General features: G+C 41.5%; 1 protein-coding gene across 10 annotated transcripts in view; it reads left to right on the forward strand.

The window, feature by feature from the left end:
• Window positions 1-22,830, forward strand: part of SLC25A22 (solute carrier family 25 member 22) — an 83,873-nt gene that overhangs the window by 33,604 nt on the left and 27,439 nt on the right. For 5 of the 10 annotated variants that reach the window (XM_054970398.1, XM_054970391.1, XM_054970395.1 and 2 more), the window contains 5 exons: window positions 4,076-4,169; window positions 4,941-5,019; window positions 6,588-6,698; window positions 9,990-10,115; window positions 12,386-12,441. In XM_054970398.1, the coding sequence (XP_054826373.1) occupies window positions 6,679-6,698; window positions 9,990-10,115; window positions 12,386-12,441 (202 nt within the window). In that variant the 5' untranslated portion in view covers window positions 4,076-4,169; window positions 4,941-5,019; window positions 6,588-6,678. Of the gene's footprint in view, window positions 1-4,075; window positions 4,170-4,940; window positions 5,020-6,302; window positions 6,470-6,587; window positions 6,699-9,989; window positions 10,116-12,385; window positions 12,442-22,830 lie in introns of those variants that run through there. The other 5 variants (XM_054970396.1, XM_054970399.1, XM_054970400.1 and 2 more) reach the window with 3 other exon arrangements.

The following is a 22,830-nucleotide window of genomic DNA, read 5'->3' on the forward strand; positions in this document are numbered from 1 at the left end:
GGAAACTAAGCCTTGGTTAGTAAGTGGATGGGAGACCTCCAGGGAAGAGCAGGGTTGCTAATAGGCTGGCAATGGCAAACCACCTCTCTTGGTCTCTTGCCATGAAAAACCTACCGGGAGTCACCATAAGTCAACTATGACTTGAGGGCACTCTCCACCACCACTCATCAAGCTATGTAACACAGGCCTTGAAATGTTGTAAACTGAGAGTAGGTTTGGTGGAAAGAACATTGAGCATATTTCACCAGGTAGGGTTGCCAACTTTTAATCTGCTCCCTCCTAGTTGTTCCTTTAATAACAGCTTGATCTGCAGCAGTTACCAGGTTATTTATTTCCATACCATGCTTCAGCTGCCCATTTCTGTGTTAAATCTCTATTTAAGAGACAGGACACTTCCCCCTGGCCAACTGGCAACCTTTGCTCCAGGTGACTTACAATCCAATCCAATGAGGAGTTACTCCAGTCTAAGCCAATTGGTTTCAGTAGGCTTATACTGAAGAAACTCTGCATAGGCTTGTACGATTAAGCATGTACAGCAAACCACATTCTGCATAAGAAGGCCAAAGATCTCCAGGATCACTAGACAATCTGACATGAAGAAGAATTCATGCTGGTCCCCAAAACAGCTGTCAGTTGGATCCTTAGCATGAACCAAATCCATTTGCACTGACTTACAAAAAGAAAGCTATACTGGGATGTAAAAGCATTGCACCTGCCACCCAGTCTCTAGTTGTTCACCTTTCTAGAAGTCTAAGAGGACTGAAAAATCTGCTTTCATTAAAAAATAATAATAAATTGTATGATATTGAAGGGAAATGGTTGAAACCTGCAGGTGAGATTTGAATTGGCTGAGGATGACTCTGAGGAGGAGGACCAGCCTAATTAAAGCAGATGGCCACGCACAGATGGTTCCTGTAGCAATCCAATTAAAAAGCACTTGGCAGATGCATCTAGTGGAAGAAAATAACATGTTGAAGGGGGAAATTCACAGTGAAAATAGAGAGTGTGTGTGCTGCCATCATAAAAAGTCAGCTGTTCACAAGTCTAGTGATATTCTCTGGGCTGGCATCTATCTACAACCACAAAAGGTTACAAATGAGCACCAGTTGATAGAAATTTGAGATGAGCCCCAGCTTTGTTACAGATCCATGCAGCAAATTTCACTCTCATTTTCTGTTCTTTATCTGTAAGATTGCAATAAGATTGGCATTCCTGACAGGGTTGTGTTGAGAAACAAGCAGGATAAAGAAATGTGCTTTTGGCTCCTGAGATTTCTGTATCTTCTCATCCAGTGGATTTCTAAACTTGCTTCCCCCACCCCCAATGGCAGGTGAGATTCTTTTCTGCCAGAGAATTGTTGCATGCAGCCTGATGAAAGTGTTCTAGTAGATGTTTCCTTTTATTCTTTTTTCCTTTTTATTTTTTGTAATACTTCTGCTTCATTGGCTGTTGAAATTTGACACTCTGGAGGAAATTTGAACAGTTAAATTCTCTTCTGGAACTAATTCAATAAGAGCACCACTGAATTTCCTTGCAGAATACAAACACATTAGTTTTATTGCAGCATAAGCTTTCGAGAATCAAGTTCTCTTTGTCAGATGCATGATACAAACTGGTCAAATACAGAAGAGGAGGGGGAGAGGGGAGAGAAGGAGAGGAGGGACAAGATGCAATTAGGGGGGAGGCAACCAAAACATTCCTTTGCTAGCTTTGGTTGCCTCCCCCCTAATTGCATCTTGTCCCTCCTCTCCTTCTCTCCCCTCTCCCCCCTCCTCTTCTGTATTTGACCAGTTTGTATCATGCATCTGACAAAGAGAACTTGATTCTCGAAAGCTTACTGGACTCTTTTTGATTTTGCTACTACAGACTAACACAGCTAACTCCTCTGGATCTTAAACACATTAGTGTAACTAGTTCCAGAGGGGCTCATAATGAGGAGGCTCTGGCAATTCTCTACTTCTCATTCATCACTGCCACGAATGCAAAGCATTTGTGCTGGTAATAGACTCATATTGGAGGTTTGTGAATATTCCTCTGTCAGCTGTCATTTTTCCTGTGTTCTTGCCCCCCCATGCCACCAGAGGGGTTTTTATTAAAAAAATGGTAACCGCTGCTATATGATAGTGACAGTATTTTAACAATTTAGTGCCACAATCTGTTAGTTCTTCTGAATACCCAGATTTCATTTAAGTCTCTAGCCCTTTTCATTGTAGAGATATTAGGGAAAGGTGTGTCTCCACATTTAAAATGGCTGGAGACTTTTCATTAGTGAAAGCTGCAAATTCAGAACTAGTGGATCATTATCAGTAGATAGTTACAGTGTTATGAAGCTATAGTGATCTAAAAATTATGGATTTATTAAAAAGTCCAAAAACTTCTCCAGTAGCATGGAGGGGGAATGACAGCTGCAGAGGCTGAGACAAGGAAAATGGTACTAATGTCGGTGGGCCCTTCAAAAGTATGCATATCCCTGTCCATATGGTGTACAGAAGACCTTTCCCAATGGATAGTATCAAATCAGGTTTGATACTAGGGAACCATGTTGTGTAGATATTCCCCCTCAACCCCCCCTCTTCCAGTTTGGATGAAAAGCTGCTGTGTGGAAACAATCTCTGATGGGCATGGTGACCCGCAGCAGTCTTCTTAGGCAGGCCTTTCCTGACTGTTTCTTTTCTAGTTTGTCATTCAGAAATGAAATGTGCCTAAAAGCAGGTGAGAAATGTTGGATTTCCTTTGGAAGCTAGAAGTCCTTTTATGTTGGGGAACTGGAGCTCAGAAACCAAACACTTTCAAAAGAGCCCATGGTAGTCTTGCTTCAGACAGATATGGGCTGCTGGCTTTTAATTCACCTTTTCCTTCCCCATTGCGCTGAAGCATTTCTAGTATCAGCTGTAATTTCCAATGAAGCATTAAAAGCAATCATGGTTTGCCTAGAGGAAGTTTGTAAAGGAGTCATTGATGCTGTTACATATTAGCATAAAATTCAGTGGTGTTCAGAGGGGGGAAATTTAGAAACAGAAGTATTTATACTGTTGTCTGATGTGCAATCCCTGGTCTCTGGAAGAGTTTTTGGCCAAGCACTCTAATCCCCCTAGTAGAAGTTTTGTGGTTGCCTGGCTGTGCTAGTAATCCCCCCTCCCTAGTGAATAAATAGTATCCTATGCCACACAGGTTCCTGAGAAGCAAAGGTATTTCTATTTCGTAAGGCATTTGCAGGTTATCAGAAGACGGACGAGAGAGAGAGAGAGAGATTCAGTGATATTTTCAGCCATTTATAGGAGTAGGGTGTGTGTGACTTTTTATACTAGGCCCTCTCATTCATTCTTTGCTATTATTTTAGTCTTGATAATTGTATTGTTCTGATCCTTCCATATTTTAATGCTGTTTTCTTTGTGAGAAATTATATTGTTTCCAATAGATTTAGTAGGTGTTTTACATTTTAACGTTTGTAATCTACCTCAGAGGTTTTCAACTAAGGAAGAATAGAAATACATATACATATCTACGTACAGACAGCTGCAAGTCTCCTTTTAGTAGAACTTAGTTGAAATCAGTAAGTACTGCATAGAAAGCCCTTTCCTGATGATGTAGTACCAAAAACAGAGACGTACCCAAGATACAATAGAAGACAGAACAACACCACCACTTGGGAATGAAAATAATCACACAAGAAATATAACTTCATAAACAGAATTTCTCACCTATTAAAGCGCTCAGTGCAAAATATATCACTCTTAACTAAACAATTGAATATGCCAAGACCTATATATCCAAACAATACAAAAGGGGATAAGTCGTTGACCGTGTCCCTTTAAGAGAGTCTCTCAGTAAAGAATTAAACAGTCTTGTAATATGTTTTTCTAAACAAACACTGGAGACTCCTGCATGGAAGGTTATTCTCTAAACATTGAAGTGTTGACAAAATGAAGCCCAAAAAGAATTGTCTAATTCTTATTGGAGCAAGGAGGATGGAAGGAGGAGGTCCGGCAGGTCCGGCCGCTCCTCTCCTCCCTGCAGATGAGAGGTGAGTAGATGAACATATTAGAATGTGTCTAAAGACAAAATTCCTTTGCAGGTGGATTCCAAGGAAGAACGAGGAGCCCTGACGAGTCCCCTGACCCTACAAGCTGCTGGCCAGGAAACTCCAGTTAAAGGATCTCAAATAGCAGGTGTTTAAAAGACAGTTCTCTTCTGGAGACAAAGTAGACAATGGCTAATTCCGCACACGTTGGATAATGCACTTTCAATGCACTTTATCAATCGTTTGAGGTGGATTATTTGTTCCGCACACAAAAAAATCCGTTCCAAATGATCTATAAAGAGGATTGGAAGTGCATTATCCAACGTGTGCGGAATCACTCAATACTGAGCTATATAAACCAATGGTCTGAATTAGTGTAAGTCAACTTCACATGTTCACGTAGAGGCCTTTCGTCCATGGAAGAGAGTCTTCAGAGCTAATCACATATATTCAAGGTTCTTTTTAAAAAGTATCAGCATGGAGAAAGTTCTTTTTGCTTGTTTTTATATGTTTTTAGTCCAATCGTTCTCAAGCTCTTCAGTAGAAAGTTTTCACATTTGAACTCTTGTATGTATAGCTGTACTTTATTAAAAGATTCACACATGTGTGCACTTGTTTTCTCGGCATCTGATAACTTGCAGGTAATTGTATGAATTCCACTGGGAACTATTGTGGTGGCTGGATGTCTGGTGATATGAAAGCTCTGTCTACAGTGGTTGTACAATACCTGTTTCACACAGCATAAAATACTCTTAATAGCAGAATTATCAAACGTCAATCTTTGTGTGTGAATTTACCCTCTCTTGTTTAACTCAATGACAACAAGCATAACTGTTGCGTATTATTTTGATCAAAAAGTACAGAGATCCTTTGCTTTTCTCTCATGATTTTTTAACGAGAACCTTTGTATCTGTCTCAGATAGGGAGCCATGTTGATCTGCAGTAGAACAGCAGGATTTAAACACATTGGTGCCTTAGAGACCAACTAGATTTTCAAGGTATAAGTTTTTGGGAGTCAAAGCTCGTTTCCTCAGGTATCTGTATATTCAGGTATATACTGTTGTAACAATACGTGCAGCAATGTCTCTGATTTCTCAGTTGGGTACTCAGAGAACCTGCTGTCCCTATTGTTACAATGGTTATATTCATATAATAATAGTGCTGTTTTTTTTATTGTAAAACCTCTGGTGACTCAGGAGAGGGAGCTGGGGCCACTTCTGGGGGACTGGGGCAGGGAAACTGTGGGGACGCTTGCCCTGTGGAGGCCCCTTTGCTGCTGTACTTTATCTGCATCTGCATCAGCAGTGGAGAAACCACACAATCCTGTCCCTCTGTATTTATGTCCATTTCTTTCTCCTTGCATTTTTTTCTTTCTCTGTGCTGTTTGTGAAGATACTCTGCAGAAAGTGCTGCTTCTACTTTAAACTTTGCCCAGTATTTTTGCATTCTGGCTTGCTTCACTTGGCAAACGCCTTGATGCAATGTGGAGGGTAGGTGGGTGTGACTTCACAGCTTTTCAGCTTGTTGACTTGCTGCAGTGAGTGGCAGAATTGGAAAGATTTTTTCTCTTTAACAGTGAGTGTGATTCACTTTTTTCTTGGATGGAGGGTTCTTCTGTCACTTCTGTACATATATTCAGATATCTGGGTAAGTTATTTCTGTGGACTTGAAGTGATAAGCACAAATTGAAAGAGCTCCTTCATAGCTCATATAAGCAATGCAAGAGTGAAGAACATGATTTGTAATGTGTGTGCAGTGTTTGAACAATGGCTGCACAGATGGTAATGGGATTTAATCGCATCACTGGCACGAGTTCAGTAAGCTGGCATGCCCAATTTATGACAAGTATTCAACCATGTATGCTCTTTCCTACATGTCAACCTGTTGGATGAGTAGACAGCCCCTTCTGGTCTTCCTTGTGAATGGACAGCAGCACTCTCACGCGAATGCACAAGAGTACTCAGAGAAGGGAAAATGTGAAGGTGGCAGGGCTCAGTTCGCATATCACATCTTAACAAAATGAGCCTGTGCAAGAATGCCTTTCCCTCACTGTTGAGAGATGCATAGCCAGCCCCGCATTTCAGTAAAAGATATTCAGAGAAAGATTTTCTCTTAAGATGTCACTTAGTACTTCACAGATATTAAATTGCACTTGGCACATTTTTAAAGAATTTTAAATATTTCTACCCTGCTTCCCCCCCCCCCCCCGGAGTGGGGACCCAAAACAGTTTACACGTTTTTCTCTCTGACCCTGTTTTATAAGTTAGCCTGAGAGAGAGTGAATGGCCCAAGGTCACTTGGCAAGCCTCCATGGTAGAATAGGGATTTGAACCTAGTCTGACACTGATCACTAACTGCTGGCTGCTGAAGAGAGCTTACTTTTACTTTTCTCAGTTTTAGGCATCCTTGGACAAGTCAATCAGCCTTGGCTCTTCCATCTGTCAAATGGTTATTTCTAGAGTGGTCTAATTTGCAGAATTCCTTTGAGCATGACACAGCCTGCAAAGTGCTTGTAGCAATAATTATGAATGACAATTTTGCTGTTGTTTCTGTTATCTCCTCCTAGGAACCAAGTTGTTTGGAAAAGGTGAATGAAAGACATTTGAAAGATTTTGAGAAGAACAAATCTAGTTTCCACAAGCTCAAATCTGAATTAAATGGCTGATAAACAGATCAGGTAAAGGCTGTTCTTCATTCACTCTTAGCTGTTGTACTCAGGAGGGAAACTGGCAACCTCAGTAAGCACCCAGGCGGACTTTGCATTTGTGCACAGGACTGTTTTAACCAGAGGCAGAGTCACATTGTTTTTGTTAGACTGTGAGATTATTGCACTAGATATTTTTAAAAAAGAAGAAAGAGAAGTTATTTTTGTATGACAGCACCACTAAAATGGTGTATTGCAAAATATTGGAAGCATAAAAATGTACCCCAGTATTTTATAAATAAATTCAAAAATCATGCTCCATATCACATATCTCAGGAAGGGTGTATTTGTCTAGCAGATTTTGACAAATCCATGATTGCATTCTTAGCAGGCCAAGGTAGGGGAGAGTGGGTTTTAACCCTCCTCCAGTGCTATATTCCTGATCTCCAAGAGATGTTACTTGCCTTGCTGGGGAAAACATGGGTTGCTCGTATAGTTTCAGAGGACTAGCCATGTTGGTCTATAATACAACAGTAAGATCTGAGTACAGTGCCACCTTTTAAAGATCAACAAGATTTCCAGAGTGTAAACTTTTGAGAGTCAAGCTCCCTTCGTCTGTTCTCAGTGAGATGAAGAGCAACTGAGGGAGAATTAATGGTTGGGAAAATGGCGTAGCGGAACAGTCAGCCCTCCTTTCCACACTAGTTCCATTCATGGTTCTCCCAATATTGTGTGTGACTTGGCTGTTTGTTTTTGAATGGTGTCACATGTTGGCTTATAACCTCTGACAAAAGTCATGCCCCTTGGCAAAACATATCACAAATCTGTCATGTTTCTCTTCCCAGGGCTCAGAGAGGCCATTTTTGATTGAGGTAACAACATAGGGAAAGCATTTAACTGTTCCTTCCCCAGTGCTGTAACCTTGATCCATATCTCATACCACCCTCTCTCCCACCCTGCTAAATTGCACAATAGGAGATCAAATAACAAATCCACAGTGTTACATGAAGTTTAACCCTTAGTTAGGGTTTAGTGAATTTACAGTTAACAAAAAGGTAATAAACTTTGAGATGTTAGAAAGTGAATTGTGATGGCTTGCTAAATATTATGTTAATCTCATCACAGTAGTCTATGATGTTAAAATGTGTCCATTCTAAAAAGTTTGGAATGAAATCTACTAAGAGTATGTGAGCATTCTAACATGGGGCGCTATAGCAGTGGTATGTCACATTTGAGTGAGTTGTCAGCATGTGGCTTGATGCTTCGGCTTTACTGCTGGCTCCTTGTGAACCATTTGTAGGTACAGAACTAGACACTCTGAAAATTAAAGTCTAAGTTAATAGCTTCTGAGAATGTTTCTACTTGCTGGTGTCCTTTGTTAAATAGCCTTCTGATTCTTCAGCTCTTCTTATGTCCAAAGCCATGTGATCTCCTTCATCACAAGGGATTTCCATAGTCACTGTCTCCCAAGAGAAACTTTAAGGAAAGATCCTGAATGAATGTTGCTTTATAAAAGAGCATTTGTAATTTCATTATTGAAATGCTTGCAGTGGAAAGAGATCTGCTTACTGGCACATTAGGTTTGGGATGAGGTCTTTTTAATGCAGCGTAGGAAGGCCAGGTGGACTGAACAGAGAGCTTGCTAGCTATATGATAACATTGACACATTGAAAGATGCAGAAGTGTTTTAAAATGTTTTGTTTCTTTTTATTGTCGAAAACATCTGGATTTGTGTTTTGAATAGCTAGGCAGCTGCACTTGGCTGATAATAGTAACAGCACACACGCACATACGCACACACTTGTAGCTTAAACTTGTTTGTAGTAATGATTTCTGAATCTGACTTGACGTAACTTGAGCCACAGAATGAAATTCCCATTACAGGCTGCAATCCAAAGCATTCCTAATCCACTGGATTTCTGTGGTGACCAAAGCTTGATTTAGTATAGTTTTGGACCTAGAACGATTGAAGGATCGTAAATAGTTGTTGCTTTCTAAATCATAACAATGCATTAGGAATACCAGCTTTGACATACAGTGTCTGCCTGCCATTTCTTTTCCACTTCTCAGACCAAGTGCCCAGCTTCCCTTTCTTCTCAAAACCTTCTTTTCGCCCACTGACAGAGCCTCCTCCCTGCTTATTCTTCCTGCCCACCCCTTTGCTGTCTGTTCTGATGCAGGCTAAACACTGAGCACCATTTGGGCTGTTTTGTCTAAGACAGAGGGCCAAGCTACAAGTGACGAATGACGCTTGAACGGCAAGTGAACAGACTCTCATGCATTCCTCCCTGTTCACTTGCGCTCCTGTGATCGAGTGGAGTGCAAGTGGAGCACAAGTGAATAGGGAGGAATGCATGAGAGTCTGTTCACTTGCCGTTCAAGTGTCATTCATCACTTGTAGCTTGGCCCTCAGTACCAAAGTAAATGTGTGGGTTGGGGTTTTTTTTGCTCCCTCCTCTTCAGAAAGCCTTTCTAGACCACCTTTGTAGCAAGAAGTCAACAGTGATGTATAGAGTAGGGATAGCCCAATCTGTTCCACACGTCTGTTTCTGTACCATTTTTCATGAATAATTTTTCTCTGATTTCTTGTAACCATGGAATTCTGTAGTATTTGAACAGTGCAGTCCCCATATGCTTACTTGAGTAAGTACTGGGGAACTCTGCAGCACTGATTTCCAAACAGACACATACATGGATTGGGCTGCAAACCTCACAAAACCTTGACAGTGGATCACTGTTCAGGTTTATGAAAATGAATGTGAGAGCCGGGGCTTTGTTTTCATTTGCAAAAGGAGAGACTTGAAAGCTTACCCTTCCACATGTCTGAAAAATATTAAGGGAAATGATCTAGTGTACACAGAATAACAAAAGATTTACCCAGGGCCTTTGGGTTGGGCTGACAAATTCTAGCAGGATAGCTGTGTTAGGCCCAGTTTAAATGTGAGGCAAAGAACTTCTCTGTGTGATGTAGCTCGGGCTCTTGTTGCATAGTGTAGCTCTGGGAAACACTTTTGTTGCACCAGCATCACATAAAAATCAGGCTTACAGCTGATGCAGCTGTAACAGCAGTGTGTTGTAGCATTTGGAAGAGTAATGGATTTATTGCAGCCAGAGCCTTTGCAGACTAGAGCTCACTTTGTCACTTCATACATCTGAAGGAACAGGCTCTAGTCAATAAAAAGCTTATGCCATAATAAATCTACTTGTCTTTAAGGTGCCACAGGACTCTTTCAGGTTATGTTGCTTTATGGTCTTGCTGTGTGTTTTCTTTTTCCTCTGATGTCCTGTTGACGCTCTGCTTCTGTGTTTTTTTTCCCCACACAGTTTACCTGCCAAGCTGATCAATGGAGGGATAGCTGGGCTTATTGGGGTTACCTGCGTATTTCCTATTGACCTGGCAAAAACTCGCCTCCAGAACCAGCAGAATGGCCAGAGGATGTACTCCAGCATGTAAGTACTGTCCTGCTATTTGAAAAAGTCTTAACTAAAATGACTGATTATTATTGGTTATCATTCTGCATAGCATGTTTGTGTGAACTGTTTTGCATCTTTATCTTGACTCTCCTCACAACAGCCCTGTGAGGTGGGTCCCTATTAGCTGCAAAAGCCAAGTTTTAATGATTTGCCGAAGGCCAATCAGTATATCTATAATGGGAATAAAGATTTGAACTTGAAATGCTTAAGCTTTGCACTGACTCACAGTGGTGCTTGTAATTCTTATGAAAGGTATCTTTAATGCACCAGGGTTCTGATATGTACTGAAAGATTTGTTTTCACATGTATGTTACTCATGTGATTACTTTAGTTATCATTTAGCCCAGGTAACTCTCCTTGCATTCTGGTGAGCTAGGGTGGTAATATTGGATAGAGCCTATGAGGGCCAAACTAGGTAAAGCTAATTAACGTAGCTACACTTTGAAGATTGGAGTTGTTGAGGAAAGAACTGAAGATTCTTTCCTCCCTAGTACTTATCTATTTCTTCCTGCAGAGCTAAATGTGGCGAGGGGGAGGGATGTTTAAATCAAGGAACAGGCACGAAAGGAAAACCTTAGTCCCTTATCTTCAAAGCAGTTACTTGGGGGCTGCTAATTAGTTTGTTTGGGGCGGAAACCTAGGGAGATCCTAATGTTAGGCCTCCTGCTTCACATCTAAGGAGCAAACTAGATGTGATGGTGTCCACAGGAATTCTGCTGCCATTTTAAAGTGATTTAATAATGCTGCAAAGGCCCCACAGTATGGTAGGCTGAGGCTCTCTTGTGCCCCTCCCCCCACTTCCTTTTCAAGTGCCAAAGCACCAAGGGGGGAAGGAGACAGCAATTTTGGCCCTTGAAAAGGTGCAGAGGGGGGCCCCCAAGGGCCGCAGCCAGCTGCACTGAATTTTTAAATCTCTTTTAAATGGCAACAACATTCCTGCAGTGGACATGAGGATGCCATCACATCTAATTTGGCCATAATTTTGCTCTGATTTGGTCTAGGGTGACTCAGGTTCTTATCAACTGAAGTATGAAGTTTATTATGTGACCTTGGGTTAGTTATTAACGCTCACTAACCTGCCTCACATAGTTGCTGTGGAGATAAAAGGAGGTGGGATGGGAAACCATGAAAGGCAGGATAAAAAAAGTAATACTAATTTGCGGATATCCCAGTTGTTTGAGTGATCCCCAAGAACTTGAGGAAGAGGCCCCTTTCTTCCCTGTCTTCCAGTTCTGTTTTGCCTTTCCTTTGTCAAACCCCTCCCCCCCCCTAGTGGTTTGGGTGTCTAGCCGGTATAGTTTTGGCTTTTCACTTGGTCTTGCCTGGAGGTTTCTTTCAGTTTCAGGATTAGCCTTGAGCATATCACATAGTACTTAAGAAGAGAATTCTTTTCTGTTTGCGTACACTGCTTTCCCTTGCCACTGATGAACCCCAATAAACTCTTACTCTTTTGGGATTAGGGAGAAGAGTTCTCAAGTTGGAGTGTGGATGGAGCCTGTTGTTTTAGAATTAAATCTACTTTTTAAAAGAAAAAAATTAAAAATAATCACACTTAATTTATGGGGTTTTCTTGGCTATTGTTTGTCCAGTTGGCACAAGCAGAAAATATTAAGGACCAAAATGCATAACACCAACTGGATGGGCTTCTGGATTTGTTTTGTTTTAATCAGCCCTGGGTATTCAGATACATGCTGTAGGCAGTAGGGCTGTGCTGCTATTTTGTGCTGCACCTGGTTTTTATTTCTCATTTATAAAAAAATTGCTTATGAAAAATTCTTCCTAGTTTTCCTAAGGGAACTGTTTCCATGGGTGTGTGGGAGCCCTTTCTTAAAAAGAGAGAGAGAGAGATGGCTTTTCCCCACCAGTATAAATCTGGATAGGTTCTTTTCTTATGACTGCTTTCCTTATGAAGACTGGCAAGGTGTGTGAATTGCTGGTTTTCTCATCTGCAACAAGATGAGAAATAAAGAATAAGAAATAAAAAATGAGTTATCTGAACAGTATGGCCAGACCAAGCACTCCTTGAAATTTCCTTTGATTGTCTCCTATGAGACAACCTGCATGGTGCCATCACTGCAGTGTCTCCATCCCCCCCCCCCCCCGGTAAATTCTGTTCGACCTGAAGAGTTGTCCATTTATTGGAGATGGAAGTATTATTGACTTTCAATAATAGTTACTGCTGCTCTTTTCACTTCCTTCTCCCTCCACCCATCTTTTCAATTCTTGTATCTGTCTCTTGATTGTAGGTCTGACTGCCTCATTAAGACAATCCGTTCTGAAGGTTATTTTGGCATGTATAGGGGTAAGTGTTGGGCTATGTTCCTATGAATTTGTAAGTTGTAGTAGAAAACCTTATTGGAGAAAGAAGTAAGGTTGTTATATTTTGATCAACAATGCCAACTTTTCTGGTGTAGAGCTGTTGTGCCTTGAAACTTTTCTCCTCATAGAGTAGAGTTACTAACTACCAGGTGGGGGTTACTAACTACTAGGTGGAGACCTTCCAGAATTACAGCTGATCTCCAGATGAGAGAGATCCATTCTTCAGGAGAAAATGGCTGCTTTGGAGGGTGGACGTTATGGCCCTATACCTCTCTGAGGTCCCTCCCTTTCCCAACCCCTGCCTTCTCTAGCCTCAACCCCGCCCAGATCTGTAATTTCCTAACCCAGAGTCGGCAGCCCTAGCATAGAGTAATGGGGATAGCTTTATCTGTGGGATTTATTCTTGTTGAGTGCTATTAAAAGATGCAGGTGCCCTACCTTAAAAAAAAAAAGGTTGGGGATCCTGTTGTGGCTCTGAGGATCTGAGTGTGATCAACACACACATTATTGATGGTCGTTGTGGGTTTTCCGGGCTGTATTGCCGTGGTCTTGGCATTGTAGTTCCTGACGTTTCGCCAGCAGCTGTGGCGGGCATCTTCAGAGGTGTAGCACCAAAATTGAATTGAATTTGGTGCTACATCTCTGAAGATGCCAGCCACAGCTGCTGGCGAAACGTCAGGAACTACAATACCAAGACCACGGCAATACAGCCCGGAAAACCCACAACAACCATCGTTCTCCGGCCGTGAAAGCCTTCGACAATACAACACACATTATTCTTCATGAAGTGCAATACAAGTGCAATACAAGTACAAATACATTTTTCTAAATGGCTTAAAGCATTATGGAGTGGGTTTGAAGAGAGTGTTGTGGTGACATGGAGGTGGTGTGGAGAAGATGGTTGCTAACCTTTGGTAAGAAGATATGGATTTTACTGTATTGCTTAGATTGCTTAGTAATATACAGGTAATTGGCTAGATTAATCACTTCAGACTCTTTTATCAATAAACCAAATTTAAAAATACACTGGCAGTAAGCGTACTTACAAAACCAGGCTGTGTCTGCTTGGTACCATCTTAGAATAGGCTTGATATTTTCTGTCTTGTTCATGAGGGAATGCCTCTTCTATGATGAATATATATATGCTGGCTGTAGCATATATATTCATTATAGGAAAAAAAGTACTTCTTTCCTATTCTGTTTTTATTTCTGATACAGATTTAGTCAATATATCCCATTTTTATCCTGGCCTTCTTCCATGAGACTCGAGTTAAGCTACAAGAGACAAATTACATGAGGAGGAGCATGCGAAGGAGTTGCAACGTTCGCCGGGAAGCTGAGTTTTAAAAGAGATCAGAAGGCTCTGTTAATTTCCCCTCTCTAGAGAGCCAGGGAGATCTCTGCTCAGAAGGTTTGTTTATTTCCTCTTTGCCTCTTATAAGGGGAGGTGAAACTGACAGAGCCTTCTGGAGGCAAAGAGGAAATTAACAAACTGTCTGAGCAAGATCTCCCTGGCTCTGTAGAGAGGGGAAATTAACAGAGCCTTCCGATCTCTTTTAAAACTCAGCTTCCCGGCTAACATTGCAACTCCTTCACATGCTCCTCCTCATGTAATTTGTCTCTTGTAGCTTGGCTCTCAGGACAGTGTGATCCCCCCATCCCATCTTATCCTTTCAACAACCCGGTAAAATGGGTTTGACTGAGAGAGAGTGACTGGCCCAAGATCACGTCATAAGGTTTGTTGCTGAGTGAACATCTTAACCTAAGTCTTCTCACTCAGAGTTCAGTATTGTAATCACAGTGCCAACCTGGCTCATGGTAGCTCAGTTGACTAAGCTCAATTGACTAAATAGCTAAAACTGGTAACAGTTAGTTTTGTTTAACTGGGCAACAGTCTAGAAATGCATTGTGGAACTCCTCTACTGCAAATAAATTTTGTTACACTTGCTGATACAAAAAGAGTAAAAAAAGTGAGGGAACTGGATAATATCTTTGGCAGCATCTCTTTCATGGTCCTCCAGAAATAGCCTAGGATAGTTCCTCCCCACTCTAAATAATTTGGGCAGGACTTTAGACATGTAGCTGTTCTTACAGGTGCATATGTGGCATACTGTTAAAATTCTTCCACATGTGTAGGTTTTTGCAAACCTGGATTTCTCATGCAGATTTTGTGGTCTGTGTGCATTTCGCAGCTCACAGTGCATGGACTCCTCCCAGTCTATTTTGACAGAAGTACCTGCTGGCTAGTACACTGTTTTGTTTCTCCTTTTGAATTCTGCCCTGGATGAGAGATTCTTTTTATTCTGGGCCTCAATCAGCCAGATTCTGGAGGGAGAAAAGATAGTAGTTTCTTCCAGATGAGTTATTTACCCTGAGTTCAATGCTTTTGGGAAGAGGGTTTTTTCCCTGTTTCCTCACAGCATTGGGGTGCATTTATGCACCTCTAAGGAGGTCCTCTGGCTTTTATCTGATCTTTCTCAAACCTGCTTTGCTCTGAAGTTTTGGGAAAGATTGCAGAGGAGCTTTTTTGGTACTAGAATATTATTGTATTAATATACCATTGTACCAATAGGTGCAGCAGTTCCTTTGAATTCTCAGCTTTCATTCTTTTTAAAAAAGTAAGTTTCTAGCCCCATACTTTGCAGATATATAAGGAAAAGGCATATCTCCACAAAGCATAGAGACGTATAGTTTATCAATATAAGATATTCTAGTGCTGATTTTTTTAAAAAAATTTTTAAAAATCCCCTTGGTGGCCCAGGGGATTGGGGCAGGGAAACTATGAGGAAAGCTGCCATGGGGAAGCCCCATTGCTGCTGTGCCTAATCTGAAGCCACACCAGCAATGGGCAAACCACGAACTCCTGTCCCTGTATGGAGGAAGACAATGCATCAAAAGCAGATATTTCTTTGACACAAGACTGCTTGCACTAACGTTTCACATTGGCAAATATTTGGCTGTGTTTACCTAATGAACTCACACTCTTTATATCTGAATAACTTTTATGGGTCAATTTGGTTTGGAATTTCTTTCTCTGAAAAATGTTACTGCTATGAATCTTTATTCCATTTTTGAGTAGAGGGAGAAGGGGAAAGAAATCAAAGACAGATTTTTAAAATTCAGAATGGGAATATTCAGCAGCTGTGTTTTTAACACTGCAGTTTTTTATGTGCCTAAATTTCCTTATAAGTCCTGCAGAATTCATCAGTGATTTTATTGTAGCAGTCAGGTCCCCTGGTTAACTTTTGGTGCTCGGATTGCTGTTTTTTTCCTGGCAGGACTCCTGTGTTTTTAAACACTTGCCTACGAAATGGAGATCCAGTGTATGAAGCATTCCCCATTATAAAAACCTTTTTCATTTGCTGTGTGTGCTTCTATTGTAGCTGTTAAAGGCACAAGGGCCTTATCAGGAATAAAATTGATAACCTAGGCTTGCCAGTCCCCTGATGGGACAGGAGCCACCTCTCACATGGTTAGTGAGGAGAAAAGGTGTGGGAAAATAGCAATGGAGAGGCAAATAATGCTCTCGCACACTCCAGAGTGCCCCAATGTCATGTCAGGAATGACGCGATTTTTAAAAATTGCCCTCCAATTTAGTATTTGGGGTCAATTTGATCCCCAGTGTGACACATCACTTCTGCATCACACTGGGAATGACATAATTCCCAATGTCATGCAGTGGCGCTCCACAGCCTACTGTGCATGTGCAAGGTGAGTGCCCCCATGCTACTCACCCCCACAACCCCTGCTTTCACCCCTGGGGGACCTGGTAACCTTAGTAGACTGGAAAAGTCATGTTTGAAATTAGTTCAAAAATTGTGTTTGAAATTAGTTAACTCACCTTTTGGTTTATCTGTTTTAGGAAACTGGGTTTTATTGTGTGTGGTCAAAAACCAGAAGCACATGTTTTGTTTTCAAACAGTTGTAAACAATGAAATTACTCATATGATTAGAAGGGTGTAGTTGGCAATTGGAACCTCATTCATTTATAGTAATATACAACGGTGTGCATTTATTAATCTATTTCTTAGAAGCATGTGTGTTCGTATCTTTTGGCACCCCAGAAAAAACTTACTACTGATAATTGAGACCAGTTTTATAAATCCAAGTTCTAGTACAATGGTCTTTGATGAAGCTTGCTGCTCCCAAGTAAACAGTATCCTACCAGCACATGTTGTTGTTGCCCAGGAACCCATGATGGTTTGTGGCCATGGGAATAGCTGCTTGGCTGTTAGGGGCAAACTGTTGTTGCTAGTTTACTGCTGAGGAGGAGAGACACAATGAATAGATACTGCATTGGGAGTGGCTGGCTCAGCACTTTGGCAGAGAGCAGTCCCTGTACCGTAAAGCAAATGACTAAAACAGACTATGCAAATACAACTCTCTGGTTTTGTTGTTGTCTCAGCCTCTGCAAATCCATTGTAATATACGTGATGCATTCAGATGTATTTGGACACTAGACTCATTGTTGTCTGTTTACCTGCCTCAAGGGACAGGAGATTGTAATAACAGTGTGCTTATATACCGCTCTTCTTAACTAATTAGTGCCCAGTCAGAGCGGCAAACAAAGTCAGCTGGGGATGAGAGGAGTGGCTCACCCAAGGCCACCTGCTCATGACAGTAGTAGGATTCAAACCAGCTGCGTGATGATTTGCAACCCAACCACTATGCTATACAGGAAGAAATCTGACGGCTGAGATGTTGTAAGTATGGAAAAACTGGATTTCTTTGCAGGCCTCTATGGATCCCAGCTCAATTCCTGGATGGCAGCTCCAGGGACTTAATGTTCAGATTAGCCCTTGAATAGTGATGGCACGAAGCTTCCCTTCTAGCATGCTTTATTTCTGCCTCACTTTGCATTCTGAATGTGCCCCTGCCAAACTTTTGCCAAGCTGTCTCTAAGCACAGAATTAGAGCAGTGTAGACCACAGGCAGCCTTCTTACTAAAAATACCCTCAATAGCATCCCTTTAATTGCACTGTAACAGGCAAACTATTCCTGGCTCCTGAGAACATAATGGAGCTTTATTTAACTCCGGTGTGAGCTTATTTATACACTTTTCTGGCTGCTCTGTAACCTCTCCAGTTGTATCCTCCAGCAGCATATTGGTGTACTTTGATGTTGATCCACTGTACATTGGGTCTACTGGGGTTTATTTCTTTTCCCACTGCTTGCTTGATAAATGCAAGTAGAAAATTGCACTGTTCTCTTCCCACATTTTGTGACTAGAACAGTATGTGAATCAGGAAGTTACACAAATGCATCTGGTTAATTCTAATTGCATAAATGAAGATTTTGTTGGATCTAAAAACATATGGCGGGGAATTAGTTACTGAAAAAAGGTGTACGTGAAACATAATGAGGAGAGAAGGTATACATGACATACAGTGAGGCACAGTCAAGGGTTGGGACAATGTGCCTGCCTCCTGTGTTTTGGTCAGTAGGGCTGCATTCTGGCATCATTATAAATTGTTGTTTGATCAAATGGTTAGTTGTGATATCTGAATGCAAATGATCTTACAATCCTCTCTGCTGGGCAGGAAGCTGACAGAGGAGACAGAAAGCAGACAAATCAGGCTTTTTGCATAAACCAAGATTTGTTGCTTAGGTGTAGCATACTAACCAAAGTTTGTTGTACAATTCATGGTTTACTCATACTACAGTGCTTTGTGATGGCTGAATGTAGTGGAAGAAAGCCATCCCTAGAGCTCTCATATTTTTGAGCTTCTAGCTAGAATGGTCTTAGTGGGACCTAGAAACATAATTGTCCTGTCCTGTTCATTTTTTATCCATCTCTCCTCCACACCCCTTCCTTAAAGCCGGACCAGGCTATGATTTTTGCACCAGGTTCAATTTAATATAGATAAATGGTCAAAAATGTATTATAAGCCCTAGGTTTATCTTACGTTGGGCTTCTAAAGTATTGCCTACCTTCACAAGCAAGGAAAGTACATCACCAAGATGCCCTGCTTGTCAGATAGCACTTAGTTGGTGAGGTGCCTGATCCGGGCCAGCTGGGGCTCACTTCCTTTTCTTTTCATGATGGCTCTAAATACTTGGTAACCTCAGATTTCCAATACAGCGTTCATATTAGCTGCCTATTATGACAAAGGAAGAAACATGGCAGCCATGGCATTATATTATGAAGCAAGTTGCCACCAGCTGGAAGCCCAAAACTTAAAATTAAACTCCAAGCAATCTGTGCTCCTCTCCCTGAAAGACTCTGTTCACTCCAAAAAAGAGAGATGAGAGCTAGTACATTTTTGCATTCAAGCAATGTTTTGTTATAACCAATTATTGCCAGTTGGCTCCAAAACAATAAACATAAAATAGGTGGATGATATCATTGATCTTTCAAATCTCCTCTGACTGGCAGCTGTTCCTGAGATTTTTCACATCACCTACTCCCTGATCCTTATTTATTTCAGTTGCTACTGCGCTTACACCCTGCTTTTCCCTCCCATTACATCATTCTCCTCTCCTCCATTTTATCCTCACCACACTCCTGTCAGGTAGGTTAGGTTGAGAGTGTTGGAGTGGCCCAAGGTCACCCAGTCAGCTTCCATGACAGAGCGGAGATTCAAACCTGGGCATCCCAGATTCTAGTCAACACTCTGATCACTGCACTGCTGCCTGTCAGGTATTGGATCAAGGAGATGGCAGAGACTGTACCTGAACCTTCAGATTGTGAGCCATGGCTTCTTCTTAGGAAGAGGCCCTCTGGACTGACTTCAGTAACATGCAGATTTTCAGGTTATGCAGAGCTCTTCATAATGCAGTGCTCCAAGAGTTAAGGAGTGCCTCCAAAAGCGTAAGTTATATGAAGTGTAATGTAATCGCAAAGGCGTTCTCTAATAATTGTCTATGACATGCTTCACTATATTGGCTTTTTTACAGTGCAATCCTAAGCAGGATCTGAGTCCGTTAATTTCAGTGTGCTTAGATCAGTGTAGTTTGACTTAGGATGGTATTGTTAGTGTATCCTATAACTCAAAAATCAGGGGGAAAATCTAAGTCAAGATGATGCAGCAGAAATCAAACAAAAAAGTCACATTCTCTTATTTTATACTTTCATGGTTGAGATCAGTAAATGGTGTGGTTTATTCCGCCCTCCCCCCCCCCCCATTTTTGCTGTGACAATGTTTTTCTTTTCTAGTGATAGAAGCCACTGCGTTGTCCCATTTAATATTCTGACCTGGCTAGCATAAGAGTCTTTTGCTGCTTGGCTTGGACAAGTATTTTGATGACTAGTAGAATTTTCCCAAGTAATGTCAAATTCTCCTCCACTTGAAGCCAGCTGGGTGACCTTGTGTCAGTCACAGCTCACTGGCGCTCTCTCAGCCCCACCCACCTCACAGGGTGTTTTGTTCTGGGGATAATAATAGCACACTTTGTAAACTGCTCTGAGTGGGCATTAAGTTGTCCTGAAGGGCGGTATATAAATCGAATGTTGTTGTTGTCATTATTATTATGACATTAAATACAATAGGACGTATGTGTGTAGAAGTATAGGTGTGTAGAAAGCAAGAGCTTATAACAAGAGATTTTAATGAGAAACTCCAGCAACATTATTAAATGGAAAAGACCAGACAATAATTTAATAGAGCAACAAATCAAACAGGTGGTTAATCTTAGCAGTAGCCAAGCTCACAAAGGTTTATGGAGCCTTCAGTAAAACCTTGTTAAAACCTAATTTTATGGCCGCTGTTGGTTCTGCCTCCTTGTCCTATGTTGGCATTTGAATTTTATTTATATTCCACAGAGCACTTCTGCATTTGAATGCTAGTAAATTAAACTGCTTATAGCACCAGCCCATTAGGTACTATATGCCAAAAGCCATGTATTACAAGATAGAGGTAGCCTCTCAATCTTTCTTCAGTGGTTTGCAACCATTGAGGGTTACTGGGGACAAGGATTATGTATTTTTTCTATCAACCAGTTTTTCTGAAAATACCAGATTAGAAGGGGAAATACAAGATTGACTTTTTGTTTTGCTGCATGTTTTTTTCCTATCTTTAATTTATTTGAGTTAAAACAAAACTGAGCCAAAAACTTCCTAATTGGTACGAGGTCAGGCATATTCAGCTTTCCTATGCTGTGTGATTCATCAGACTTCCTGGTTTGATTCCAAAAGGACTTAAACAGGGAAATTGGAAATGTCCACTGTATCAGGACTCTCTCTCCTAGTATGGGCACATGTGGCAACCCATCTCTGTGCAGTCAGCTGCTGCCTGTTCGCGCGTGGTTTTGGAAGCTGCCCCTTGTTCTGTGGAAGAGCCTTCTGGAAGAGACAATAGTGGTTTCTGCTTCAGTGGAAGTTCAAAGGGGCTGCAAAAGAGAGCTCTTTAGGACGGCTTTGGCGCCTCTTAATAGTGTATAAGATTGGAAGTCGTACATGGATTTTGATTCTCAGTTGGGCAGATGGGTGGAAGGATGTTGTTTTGTATTTTGTTTTTACCAACTGATTTACTGATTCTTTTTGTTCGTTTTAGATGTTTGTTTTGTTTTTGTTTTAATTTGTGATTGTTTTTGTTATACCCTTTGCATTCGGATTATTGGCAGAAAGACAGATTTCTACATTTAAAAACAAAATTGGAAGAATATATTGATAGAAATTAGATATTAGGGATGTATTGATTTTACATACTAAATGGTTGAACTATGGGAGCAGGCCTAAGCAGATCTACTCAGAATCCTACTCAGGCTTATTCAATAGGGTTTATTCCCTGGAAAGTGCTTTTAGGATTATACTTTAAATCCATACATCCCCTACTGAACTTACTGGAATGAATGTTAAGGAGCTATATAGTGCGTGTGGCTTCAGGGCTGTGGGACCTCTCCATATCTATGCCCGTTTGGGGCAGATTTCCTAATGGATTGTTTGTGGTTAATTTCTTCCAGTGCTATGTCCCCAGTTGGGGTTGCAAGCCCATAGTGTCAACTTTCAATCGTCTGATAGGATAAGATCGAAACATTTAGAAGTAGAAATGCTTCAGCATGTTTTCAGATACACAGCTTGCAAAATTTAACTAGGGCGCTAGAGGTGTAGCATTTAAGGGAGCAGAGGGCTAAACAATAAGTGGTGCCCACTGTGGAGCCATCCCAAAGTCTTGTGTTGAAATGTAGATGGTTGCAAACAGTGGTCTGGTCCTCTTTTTGAATGGGTCTCTGTTCTTCTGACAGGATTCGAGAGAAAAAACATAGGACTGATAACTGCGCTGTGACAGGAGGAGGTGACATGTGCTGTTTAGTGCTGGAGCTGCGAGCCCTTTCATAACCCTTCAGAGGGATCTCCCAGAATAAGCACAGAATCTGCTTTTAACAGCAGTATGAATGGCAGGCATCTCAGCTGATAAAGCTATCCCAACCCATCCATCTACATGCTCATGTTGCAGTTCTCCCAATTGTGCAGCTTTGAAGGGCTTATCAATCCTGCTAAAGCCCCTGACCTTTCTTGTGGTCAAATCCCTATCCTAAGCTAATGAATCACTTATCTTTTGTTCCCGTACCATGGCCCCCTTGGAACTCAAGGAGCATTGCCGCAGAGCTTTAAGAGAGTTGCTGTTCTTGGCTCTCCCAGCCAGTAGGACTTCCATTTAGTCAGCCAGGGCAGTGGGGAGAAGGAAGGAGACCACAGCATCAGGAGAAGAAGCGGCTGCAGCAAAACATTGGTAGTGCCTGAAGACTCAAACAGAAGGTTTAAGGGGCTGGACAATGTACCTGACCCTCTCCAAGCTTTTGTGCTCTTCCTCTAGTCTTCTCCTACTAATAGTTTCTGAAGTATCTTAATTTGTAAATTAATTGCAAATTAGCAGCAGAGATGCTATTCTTGCTGGGTAGAGTTCACAGGTCCGGAGAGAAACTCAGTGACTTGTAAATGACCCAGAGGGGGCTGGCAAGTATGGAGGCAGAAAAAATCCAGGAATTCTTTGCTTAGGTAGACAAAGGCTATCTGTAAAGAAGCCCTCAAAGGAGTTGTTCAGAATATAGCTCTTACTCTACTCCAGTACATCAGAGCTGGATGGCTCATTCTGATGCAGAGGGCCCCACAAGTCCAGAATGGAGTTTATTATGGGAAAAGACAGTGGCAGTGCTGCCCTCCCTTCCCTAAATAACAGTGCTGGCACCCTTGTGACACTAATACTGTTTTCTTTTGTTCTCCAGTGCAGCACAGTTCATAATGGTCTCTGCAGTATAGGGATTTGCTGATAGTTGCTTTCAATAATAGAGTACTTACATTCACCATGTGCATGTCAAGTGCTGTTTACATTCCAGAGGATGGAACTGGGTGGAATTGGGCCTGATGTTTTGGGGTGGTTGAGCAAGATGTCACTCAGAGCAAACAGAACTTGAGCTCTCAATAAGGTCAATG

The sequence above is a fragment of the Eublepharis macularius genome, chromosome 2 (assembly GCF_028583425.1).
Source record: "Eublepharis macularius isolate TG4126 chromosome 2, MPM_Emac_v1.0, whole genome shotgun sequence".
Taxonomy (NCBI): Eukaryota; Metazoa; Chordata; class Lepidosauria; order Squamata; family Eublepharidae; genus Eublepharis; species Eublepharis macularius.